Raw genomic sequence first — 13,447 nt, forward strand, 5'->3', positions numbered from 1 at the left:
TGGACATGGGAGTCCAGGTAATGCTGTCAGATCAGTAGAGCTAATTTTAATCAGATTGATGATCTGGTGGCTACAGACAAAGCATCCAATCAAACAAGCATTATGAGAGTACTGCCAAAGCAATACATGTCCCCTACCGAACTCATTTTTTGTATCTCCTAAATTCAAGGGCCATACTTCTGTGAAAAGAGGGTAAATCACCATAACAGTTAAAAATGATCAGTACAGTACACGATAAAGGCATATACAACAATTCATATCAGTATCTTCAGGCATTGCAAAATAAGTCTGGAAAACAAATTTTCACATCTCCTAAGTTCAAGGGCCATAACTCCGTCCAAAATGGATAAATCGCCATAAAGTCAAACTTGATCTGTAACAGTAAATGATAAAGCTATACACAAAATTGCAGGTCAATATTTCAAGGCTTTCTGAAAGAAAAAAAATCCCACCCATCCGGAAAACTATATATGGGACAGACGGGTGGACGGACTGCCAGCCAGCCAGCCAGCCAGCCAGCCAGAAGGACGGAGATGAAACTTATAGCCCCTCCGGTTGGACCGGTAGGGTACTAATAAGCACATTCGACATTGATGGCTCTGTGATATATCGTTTTGCCTGCACCTGATTGATCCGTGATGAATAAATGTAAGTGTCATAAATACGTTTCAGCTGGAAAACACGTTAATTTGTTTAAACCTTGTGTTTGAGGATATGCAAGAAATAGAGCACTACATTTATGTACGTTAGATATCATTTATTTACATCTGTTTTAAAACGTATCCAATTCACTTTCACTCATTAGATTAGTTTTAAAACAAGTCAAAAAATAAATATCTGTCACTCACTCGTGTAGTATTCTCTATTTCCAACATGAAACCCGTTTGTTCTAACCTAAACATCGTCATTTCTGTACACAAATATACATCACATTACAAAATAACATTCAATTGTCCAATAAATAAGAAACCAAAACACACGAACGAGCGGACAGAGAAACACGCTATGAAGAGTGCAGTGTCTGTCATCACGGAACTACACAGTGAAGTTAGTCAAGTGACGTACACAAACACACGAACGAGCGGACATAGAAACACGCTATGAAGAGTGCAGTGTCTGTCAGCACGGAACTACACAGTGAAGTTAGCCAAGTGACGTACACAAACACGAACGAGCGGACAGAGAAACACGCTTAGAAGAGTGCAGTGTCTGTCAGCACGGAACTACACAGTGAAGTTGGTCAAGTGACGTACACAAACACACGAACGAGCGGACAGAGAAACACGCTATGAAGAGTGCAGTGTCTGTCAGCACGAAACTACACAGTGAAGTTAGTCAAGTGACGTACACAAACACACGAACGAGCGGACAGAGAAACACGCTATGAAGAGTGCAGTGTCTTTCAGCACAGAACTACACAGTCAAGTTAGTCAAGTGACGTACACAAACACACGAACGAGTAGTCAGACAAACACGCTATGAAGAGTGCAGTGTCTGTCAGCACGGAACTACACAGTGAAGTTAGTCAAGTGACGTACATAAACACACGAACCACCACCAGAACTAATCCAAGATACTTCAATCTTATTCAAATATTCACTACTTCAGTATCAGAACTGACACCATGCTAGAACTAAACCACATCCAACTTACTTCAATTTCAGAATCACATCCACCCTACTTCAATGACACAATTACATCAAACACATCCACCTAACTTCAATATCAGAATCTTATCAAACACATCCACCCTACTTCAATATCAGAATCACATCAAACACATCCACCCTACTTCAATTTCAGAATCACATCAAACACATCCACCCTACTTCAATGAAATAATTACATCAAACACATTCACCTAACTTCAATATCAGAATCTTATCAAACACATCCACGCTACTTCAATATCAGAATCACATCAAACACCCCTCTCCCCTTTCAATGAAATAATTACATCAAACACATCCACCTAACTTCAATATCAGAATTTTATCAAACACATCCACCCTACTTCAATATCAATATCACATCCACCCTACTTCAATATCAATATCACATCAAACTCATCCACCTAACTTTAATATCAGAATCATATCAAACACATCCACCCTACTTCAATATCAATATCACAGCAAACACATTCACACTACTTCAATATTACATCATATAGAAATATAACAGTAACAGAATGTTAAAGTAATGCGATAGTATGCATAATTACACACAGTGAACAGTGGGCTTACACATGCAAAATAGAAAGCTTAAACTTTTCTCAACATCATCAATAATTAAGTGAACTCAAAATTATGAAATTGTGCTTTAATTAATTATAATTTTATTTTGTTAAACATACTGTTTTGTTGTATGCTGGTAAATAAATAGCATAAAAAATCAACAATTGTCTGTACAAGGTGTTTCCTAACATTACAAATCATTGCATAGAGTGATATGTAATCCACTTAACATTTACAACAAAATCAACATTTACAACAAATCAACATTGAAATGTAAACTGAACATCGACATGTTGAATCAACACGGACATGTTAAATCAACACCGACATGTTAAAAATCAACATTCATGTAACATATTATGTTGAAGACATATTCTATCACAGTTCACTAATCCGTTATTTATTTCCCGTTATACTTTTACTAGCACTCTGCAAGATTTGGTAACTAATGGACAACAACTGTAAAGATACTTGCAGTGACAATATACAGGGAATACTAAAAAAGATAACATTTATATTTCGATTATCTTTGCTACTGGAAAACACACGAGTTGTAAAATAATGTGTCTATTACGGGAAAGATGATTAGTATTTTATTTATTACAATGAGCATCACTGAACAATCAACAACATCAACAAACTAGCTGTGGGAACACACACCAAGCTAACAATAGGGAAGATAGTGTCAATTACCGTCATCATTTAACAAAACCAACATCGTTGGATCTTAAAAATATCCCATGGGAATCTCCGGCACTGTGGTATACTAAAACTCAGTGTAACACCGGTTAAAACCAGATCCTACTGGCCACTCTGAGTTTGTGTCTCCATCAGCAGATCCGACTAAAGCCAATGTTTTTGGATGTCCAGCTGAACTACCATTGAACCAATGACAATACTGCTGGAATAACAAGCTCAAATGATGGTCGGCAATGACAGATCACCTGGACATGACATGACATAGGCCGATGTCAGATCTACTAGCAAACACCAAGATGACGTTGAAGTAAGATCTGGATCCAGTTTTACAAAGTGATCTTAGTGCTAAGTTCACTGTAATTGCAATTGTAAGGTAATTAAGTGATCTTAGCGTTATGATTGCTTCATAAAATGATGATCTAGACAAATGGTCAAGTATCTGAAATCACAAACACATAGACAAGTGGTTAGATGTTTGAAATCACAAACAGACAAATGGTCAAGTGTCTGAAATCACAAATACATAGACAAGTGGTTAGATGTCTGAAATCACAAACAGACAAAGGGTCAAGTATCTGAAATCACAAACACATAGACAAGTGGTTAGATGTCTGAAATCACAAACAGACAAATGGTCAAGTATCTGAAATCACAAACACATAGACAAGTGGTTAGATGTTTGAAATCACAAACAGACAAATGGTCAAGTATCTGAAATCACAAATACATAGACAAGTGGTTAGATGTTTGAAATCACAAACAGACAAATAGTCAGTTGTCTAAAATCACAGACAAATGATCAGGTGTCTGAAATCACAAACACAGACAAATGGTCAGGTGTCTGAAATAACAAACACATAGACAAGTGGTTAGATGTCTGAAATCACAAACAGACAAATGATCAGGTGTCTGAAATCATAAACACATAGACAGATGGTCAGGTGTCTGAAATCACAAACACAGAAAATTATCAGGTGTCTGAAATCACAAAAACATACACAGGTCAATATCAAAATTGGTAACATTTTGGGTGCCGGCTCTAAATTATATTATTTCCCAATTTTTTACAGAATATTACTTTGACATCAATACACAAAGCCACACATATTTGTAATATATTTTGGACATTAATTTAAAAAAATCAGTATTTTATTTGAGAAATTATGCCAAAATCTCATGTCCCTTGCAAGGGGTGAAGTAACAGTATGGACTATAACAATTAGGAAAATTTTACAATATTTTAGCAATTATGTACACATGGTCAAGGTCAAATGTAGAATGCCTGGTTGGTACATGGTGTGCACTTAGACAACATAATTTCCTTAAATATTTTAAAATGTAATTTCTAATTTTGGCATATGTAAAGACAGTAACAGTATGGATGCTCAAAATTTGTATGCAAAGAAATATACTTACTTGTTCAATAATTTGTGTCTTCTGGTACAAGTTACTGAATTGAGGCCACATTCAAATGATAAGACAGAAAGTGGAAGATCCTTTGTAGAAAGTACAACAAGACCAAGTTCATGGAGATCCAATTATGAACATTTTATGATGGAGGTAACGGTATGGACATATATATAAGGGACACACATATTTAGTAAAAAATGTGTAAAATATAATTATCAAAAGTAAAGTATAATAGCACAGTATTGTTACTTAATATCTCATGATTACATTTATGCAGAAAAAGTTAAAGAATAATATATTTTTTGACACAATATTAAACTTTATATAACTTCACCCCTTGCAAGGGATATGAGATTTTGGCATAACTTCTGAAATAAAATACTGATTTTTTAAAAACTAATGTTCGAAATATATTACAGATATGTGTGGTTTTGTGTATTGATGTCAAAGTAATATTTTGTGAAAAAAATTGGGAAATATATACATTTTATAATATAATTTAGAGCCGGGACACAAAATGTTACCAATTTTGATACTGACCCACACAAATGATCATGTCTCTCAAATCACAAACACATAGATAAATGGTTAGATGTCTGAAATCATAAACACAGACACATGATCAGGTGTCTGAAATCATAAACACAGACAAATGATCAGGTGTCTGAAATTACACAAACACACACGCTGTTTGATCTCAACAGATCTGTGACCACAACTTACGTTATTCACAAACACCAAACACAAGAGGAAAGGAATGTTTGTTTATCAACACCTCAGAATATATTACCATACACTAGTCTAGAATATTATCATGCACTAGTCTAGAATACATTTCATCTAGATTATAAGAGAGGAAATCCTCTACCATACTCCAACCCAACAGCTACATGCCACTATTTACTGGTCTCAACATCTACTGCTCTTATCTGGCTTAAGCACATCACAACTTGACTTCAGCTTAATCAACATTTTTCAGTTTTATGACACACTGTAAGACAACAGGAGGCCTCAAGAACTAGATACTTGCTGACAATATCTCGGTAAAACACACATCGTAGGAATCTGTGTTTCTTTGACAACTTTTAGTGCTTTTACAAAAGCTATATATTTTTTGTTTTGTTTTTAAAGTCACTGTGGTGTTTATAGCTTTTCACAAGGCCCTATTTTAAGTTTATGACATACATCTGTGAAGCAGTTGCGGGAGAGAATTGCTGATCTTATGCATAATAGCATTTTTTACATTATGGATATTTTGCTATATTGTAAAATGATTGCTTTGAAAATATACTTTTTATGTGGAAGAAAACAAAATATGTTTAAATATTTAAGCAATTTGCTGTGAATTCAAAAATATTTATAAATTGACAGATGAATAATGATCAACATATCGAGAAAAAATATGAGCTCTGATATTTGAGTCTATACAATAACAACAACATCTATAAACTCCAAGTTCTCTTTGTGCTGTGGTCACCTAGGGGGCAGATACAATCTAACTAAAATTAGCTCCACTATTACATGTGGATCTAACAGCAGCCCGTTGGAACTCATGTCCAGTTGACCTTTCATTCAACCAATCAAAACCTCACTTGCAAAATCATGCCAGTGATTTAAAAAGAATTTGAAAACATTTGGGATTATGCCGAGGGTATACGAAATGATTCGGGTGAATTACGAAGTATGCTGGAAACTAATTTCAATATAAAATTCGTTTTAAGACGGAAAAAAACCCGTGATGGTATAGCCATAAAATCTGTTTATACTAGTATACAATCCAGAGTTTATTACTGCACTTTCCCACCTGTTTTTTTAATGTTGAAACAGACCAACAACTTCGCCAATTACATAAATAGTCTTGTCCGATATTTTTAGAATTTGTATGCTCCCGAATAACGCTATAAACGGCGAAGTGTAATTGGTCAATATTTGAATTGTTATTTATAGATGAAATGTCACCTGGACATGGGAGTCCACACAATGCTGTTAGATCTACCAGGGTAGACCAGTAGAGCTAATTTTAATCAGATTGGGGGCAGAGACAGGCTTTATTTTATAGAGTAACAACAACATCTATAAACTCTCTTTGGGCTGTGGTCGCCTAGGGGGTAGAGACAGGCTTTATTTTATAGAGTAATAACAACATCTATAAACTCCAAGTTCTCTTTGGGCTGTGGTCGCCTAGGGGGTAGAGACAGGCTTTATTTTATCGAGTAATAACAACATCTATAAAATCCAAGTTCTCTTTGGGCTGTGGTCACCTAGGGGGTAGAGACAGGCTTTATTTTATAGAGTAACAACAACATCTATAAACTCCAAGTTCTCTTTGGGCTGTGGTCACCTAGGGGGCAGAGACAGGCTTTATTTTACACAGGTGGTGCTACTTGAAAAATTGGACATGACAATATTCCAAAGAATCCAAACTTGCATTTTATCCCAGATGACAAATTGGTTTACATCTCTCCTCCACCCTGGCCATAAAACATACAAGTTGATTACATGCATGGCGAGTGTTGTGACGTTGGCGAATGTTGTGATGTTGCGATGTTGGTGAGTGTTACAACGTTGGCGAGTGTTGTGACGTTGGCGAGTGTTGAGACATTGGTGAGTGTTGCGATGGCGAGTGTTGCAACGTTAGTGACTGTTGCGACGTTGGCGAGTCTTGCGATGGGGAGTGTTGCGACATTGGTGAGTGTTGCGACGGAAAGTGTTGCAACAGCGAGTGTTGTGACGTTGGTGAGACATTGGCAAGTGTTGCGACATTGGTGAGTGTTGAGACATTGGTGAGTGTTGTGACACGTCAGTCTTCTTGGTCACAGATCTCAGTTGTACTAAACAACCGTACTGCTCGACTTCTTGATCCCGACTTTCTCGGCAAACTGGTCGAGGAGAGACGACAAACCACTAGCCTCTGCACTGCCACCATGACTTATGGACGAGTCAGCATGCGCAGCGTGGAAAAGGAATGCGACGGATTCCAGACGGTGCATCCTCAGAGTGGAGTGGTCGCTCGACTCGGTCGCTTCGTTACACCTGGACACACAAGGAGAGAAGCAACAAAGAATTAGAGAGAAACGCTTGAATTAATTAATGCAAAAAACCCCACAAACTGATAAAAATTAATATATAAATGACCAATATGAATGAATAAATGAATGAATGAAAAATTAATTAATTAATTAATAAAAAATGAATGAATGGTTACTTTAACAGCAAAGCCTGCTACTCACCTACTGAGATAAAAGTTAGATGGGTTACAGATGGGTATGAGAGTATCAAAGAGATATCGCAGAATTATTACAAATAATATCACACATATCATAGAATTGTCAGACATTAACCAACTAAAGACAATATCAGAGAAATATCCTAGCTATTAGAAATTAACAAACTGTAGATAATATCAGACAAATATCCTACAATCATCAGAGATCAAATTAAACTAGTTATAGTATCTATCAAAGACATATCCTAGAATTAAAGAAATAATATATATCAAAGAGATATCCTAGAATTAGAGACAATATCTATCAGAGATATCCTAGAATTAAAGAAATAATGTCTATCAAATAAATATCCAAGAATTAGTGATATCTATCAAAGAGATATCCTTGAATTAAAGAAATAATGTCTATCAAAGAAATATCAAAGAATTAAAGAAATAATATCTATCAAACAAATATCCTAGACTTAAAGACATAATATCTATCAAAGAATTATCCTAGAATTAAAGAGATAATATCTATTAACAAGATATCCTTGAATTTAAGAGATAATATCCTGTTCTAGACTGATATCATAGAAATGGTATTACCCAATCACAGAGATGTTCTAGAACTACTGATGACATTACCCAATCACAGAGATGTCCTAGAACTACTGATGACACTACCCAATCACTGGAATGTCCCAGAACTACTGATGACACTACCCAATCACAGAGATGTTCTAGAACTACTGATGACATTACCCAATCACAGAGATGTCCTAGAACTACTGATGACACTACCCAATCACAGAGATGTCCTAGAACTACTGATGACACTACCCAATCACAGAGATGTCCTAATACTTAAATTAAACTTACGAACTAAAACTGACGTGACTGGAGCTACTGGATTTGCCTGAGCTGGTGTGTGGAGAATCGTTAGAGCAGGCTAAAGCTCGCAGACTGCCACTACTGGAAATGATTTGCCAGCTAAAGCAATACAAAAATACAACTCAGCCTTTTAGCTACAGCAAGCTGCAAGCAAAATATTGTTAAAAGACAGTAAAGAAAATGGAACCAGTGAGTTTTCAAGATGCTGTTTAGTGAATGAAATGTGAAGTTAGAAATGAATGTTAAACACGCATTAAAAGAGGATACATTGAAAATCCATAAATTATTAAAATTAAAAAATAAATTACTGAAAGTAGTATAAAAACAAAAAGAAAACTCAGATAAAGAAACATTATATCAAATATAAAAGAATGCAAAAGCACAATCTTACATCATTTTAACGAAAACTCAGCCATGGATGCACAGTGAAGCTTATAAAGAGACAGAGAGAAGCACGATAGTACAGCAACACAAACCTGCCGAGACTGGGAGAGTTGGAGTGAGTCGGCTCATGGTATCGACCGATCCTCGGAACGGCCATCGGACTCGATGATGAAGCTACGTGACTGCAGTGAGCTGGCATCACACCATCACAGGACCGTGAACTTGGAGAACTTCTTGCTAATGACTTGCTAGGAACGTAACACGGGTTTCTGTGTGGAACAAACAAACAGACATGAGAAATAACTTTCAAATAAAACACACATCTTATTTTCTATCCCAAGGCTACCAGGATTCCATTCGTTCATTTCAAACTGATTTTACTGTCCACAAGTGAGCATGCGATCCATGTATTTAGTTATTTTATCAGCTTCTCGACAGTACATAACACATGGTATTTAGTTATTTTATCAGCTTCTCGCCAGTACATAACACATGGTATTTAGTTATTTTATCAGCTTCTCGCCAGTACATAACACATGGTATTTAGTTATTTTATCAGCTTCTCGCCAGTACATAACACATGGTATTTAGTTATTTTATCAGCTTCTCGCCAGTACATAACACATGGTATTTAGTTATTTTATCAGCTTCTTGCCAGTACATAACACATGGTATTTGGGTTAGCCAGTGTTTACTATAACTGACTCACACCATTGTTCCACTAAAATCTTCAGTTACATATCTTACAGATGTAGCTTTTTAAGAAGATAATACATGAAATTAAAGAATAAAATAATCACCAACCGACTAATTACTAATAAAATAAGACATCTTGGTTTCACTGGGACTGTACTTTACTCCAGTAACAGAATCGGATATAAATAGTTTTAAACCCCGACTAGAACTGTACCTGTAAATACCTTTAGTGTACCTGTAAATACCTTTAGTGTATCTGTAAATACTGTTAGTGTACTTGTAAATACCTTTAGTGTACCTGTAAACACCATTAGTGTACCTGTAAATACATTTAGTGTACCTGTAAATACCTTTAGTGTACCTGTAAATACTGTTAGTGCACTTGTAAATACCTTTAGTGTACCTGTAAATACCTTTAATGTACCTGTAAATACCTTTAGTGTACCTGTAAATACCTTTAGTGTACCTGTAAATACCTTTAGTGTACCTGTAAATACCTTTAATGTACCTGTAAATACCTTTAATGTACCTGCAAATACATTTAGTGTATTTGTAAATACCTTTAGGTTACCTCTAAATACCGACCGGCCTCGGTAGCGTCGTGGTAGGCCATCGGTCTACAGGCTGGTAGGTACTGGGTTCGGATCCCAGTTGAGGCATGGGATTTTTAATCCAAATACCGACTCCAAACCCTGAGAGAGTGTTCCGCAAGGCTCAATGGGTAGGTGTAAACCACTTGCACTGACCAGTGATCCATAAATGGTTCAACAAAGGCCATGGTTTGTGCTATCTTGCCTGTGGGAAGCGCAAATAAAAGATCCCTAGCTGCTAATCGGAAGAGTAGCCCATGTAGTGGCGATAGCGGGTTTCCTCTCAAAATCTGTGTGGTCCTTAACCATATATCTGACGCCATATAACCGTAATAAAATGTGTTGAGTGCGTCATTAAATAAAACATTTCTTTCTTTCTTTCTTTCCTGTAAATACCTTTAGGGTACCTGTAAATACCTTTAGGGTACCTGTAAATACCTTTAGCGTACCTGTAAATACCTTTAGGGTACCTGTAAATACCTTTAGGGTACCTGTAAATACCTTTAGCGTATTGTTTTATTCTCTTTTGTTTTCTTCTCTTTTATTTTGGAAATGCTGATTTTGCAGTGAGGCTTTGTTTGTGATACTTAATTCTCAAAATTACGACTATCAAAGAATACTTACTCATGTACAACCATCTCATCATCATGGTTACTGGGCATAAAGAATGTGGGTCCCATCTCTGAGCTGCTGCAGCTGTTGATGCTGGTGTTACTGCCGCTGTAGTTTGACTGAGCGATGTTGTCTGCGGAAAATGTCAATCAGAATGTGACTACATAATACTGTTACACTGTTTATCTGCTGAAAGTGTCAATCAGCACGTGACTACATAATACTGTTACACTGTTTATCTGCGGAAAGTGTCAATCAGCACGTGACTACATAATACTGTTACACTGTTTATCTGCGGAAAGTGTCAATCAGCACGTGACTACATAATACTGTTGCACTGTTTATCTGCGGAAAGTGTCAATCAGCACGTGACTACATAATACTGTTGCACTGTTTATCTGCGGAAAGTGTCAATCAGCACGTGACTACATAATACTGTTACACTGTTTATCTGCTGAAAGTGTCAATCAACACGTGACTACATAATACTGTTACACTGTTTATCTGCTGAAAGTGTCAATCAACACATGACTACATAATACTGTTACACCGTTTATCTGTGGAAAGTGTCAATCAGCATGTGACTACATAATACTGTTACACCGTTTATCTGCGGAAAGTGTCAATGAGCATTTGACTACATAATACTGTTACACCGTTTATCTGCGGAAAGTGTCAATGAGCACGTGACTACATACTACTGTTATACTGTTTATCTGCGGAAAGTGTAAATCAGAATGTGACTATATAACACTGTTACACTGTTTATCTGCTGAAAGTGTCAATCAGCATGTGCCTACATAATACTGTTGCACTGTTTATCAAAATCAGACCCGAAATAAAATGAACAAGCATTTTGAGAGTACTGTCCCATACCAGGCCTAACAAAGTTTTGTATTTCCTAAATTCAAGGACCATATCTCTGTGAAAATGGGTAAATAGCCATGAAATTTATATCTGATCTGTATCAAAACATGATAAAGCTATACACAAAATTTCAGTTAAATATGTAGAGGCATTGCCAAACAAAATCAGGAAAACATATTTTCATATCTCCTTATTTCAAGGGCCATAGCTCTGTCAAAAATGGTTAAATCGCCATCAAAGTCAAACTTGATCAATAACAGTACATGGTAAAGCTATACACAAAATGTCAGCTCAATGTCTTAAGGCTTTGTGAAAAAAATATATCCAGGAAACTATAAGTAGGACAGACGGATGGTCGGACAGACCTACAGATGGAGATGAAAGCTATACTGCCATCCAGTTGGACCAGCAGGGGACTAATAAATATTGTTACTGTTTGTCACTATAAGTAGGACAGACGGATGGTCAGACAGACCTACAGATGGAGATGAAAGCTATACTGCCATCCAGTTGGACCAGCAGGGGACTAATAAATATTGTTACTGTTTGTCACTATAAGTAGGACAGACGGATGGTCAGACAGACCTACAGATGGAGATGAAAGCTATACTGCCATCCAGTTGGACCAGCAGGGGACTAATAAATATTGTTACTGTTTGTCACTATAAGTAGGACAGACGGATGGTCAGACAGACCTACAGATGGAGATGAAAGCTATACTGCCATCCAGTTGGACCAGCAGGGGACTAATAAATATTGTTACTGTTTGTCACTATAAGTAGGACAGACGGATGGTCAGACAGACCTACAGATGGAGATGAAAGCTATACTGCCATCCAGTTGGACCAGCAGGGGACTAATAAATATTGTTACTGTTTGTCACTATAAGTAGGACAGACGGATGGTCGGACAGACCTACAGATGGAGATGAAAGCTATACTGCCATCCAGTTGGACCAGCAGGGGACTAATAAATATTGTTACTGTTTGTCACTATAAGTAGGACAGACGGATGGTCAGACAGACCTACAGATGGAGATGAAAGCTATACTGCCATCCAGTTGGACCAGCAGGGGACTAATAAATATTGTTACTGTTTGTCACTATAAGTAGGACAGACGGATGGTCAGACAGACCTACAGATGGAGATGAAAGCTATACTGCCATCCAGTTGGACCAGCAGGGGACTAATAAATATTGTTACTGTTTGTCACTATAAGTAGGACAGACGGATGGTCAGACAGACCTACAGATGGAGATGAAAGCTATACTGCCATCCAGTTGGACCAGCAGGGGACTAATAAATATTGTTACTGTTTGTCACTATAAGTAGGACAGACGGATGGTCGGAAAGACCTACAGATGGAGATGAAAGCTATACTGCCATCCAGTTGGACCAGCAGGGGACTAATAAATATTGTTACTGTTTGTCACTATAAGTAGGACAGACGGATGGTCAGACAGACCTACAGATGGAGATGAAAGCTATACTGCCATCCAGTTGGACCAGCAGGGGACTAATAAATATTGTTACTGTTTGTCACTATAAGTAGGACAGACGGATGGTCAGACAGACCTACAGATGGAGATGAAAGCTATACTGCCATCCAGTTGGACCAGCAGGGGACTAATAAATATTGTTACTGTTTGTCACTATAAGTAGGACAGACGGATGGTTGGACAGACCTACAGATGGAGATGAAAGCTATACTGCCATCCAGTTGGACCAGCAGGGGACTAATAAATATTGTTACTGTTTGTCACTATAAGTAGGACAGACGGACGACAGACCTACAGATGGAGATGAAAGCTATACTGCCATCCAGTTGGACCAGCAGGGGACTAATAAATATT

The 13,447-nt window shown here is 37.0% G+C and overlaps 1 protein-coding gene across 1 annotated transcript in view; it reads right to left on the reverse strand.

The window, feature by feature from the left end:
- Positions 1–6,053: 6,053 nt before the first annotated feature.
- LOC121368959 (myotubularin-related protein 14-like) overlaps positions 6,054–13,447 on the reverse strand; it is a 60,079-nt gene continuing 52,685 nt past the window's right edge. Inside the window, 4 exon segments of the mRNA XM_041493729.1 lie at positions 6,054–7,379; positions 8,434–8,544; positions 8,922–9,098; positions 10,740–10,860. Coding sequence (XP_041349663.1) covers positions 7,178–7,379; positions 8,434–8,544; positions 8,922–9,098; positions 10,740–10,860 — 611 coding nt within the window. The 3' untranslated portion in view covers positions 6,054–7,177.

Source organism: Gigantopelta aegis, chromosome 3, assembly GCF_016097555.1.
Source record: "Gigantopelta aegis isolate Gae_Host chromosome 3, Gae_host_genome, whole genome shotgun sequence".
NCBI lineage: Eukaryota > Metazoa > Mollusca > Gastropoda > Neomphalida > Peltospiridae > Gigantopelta > Gigantopelta aegis.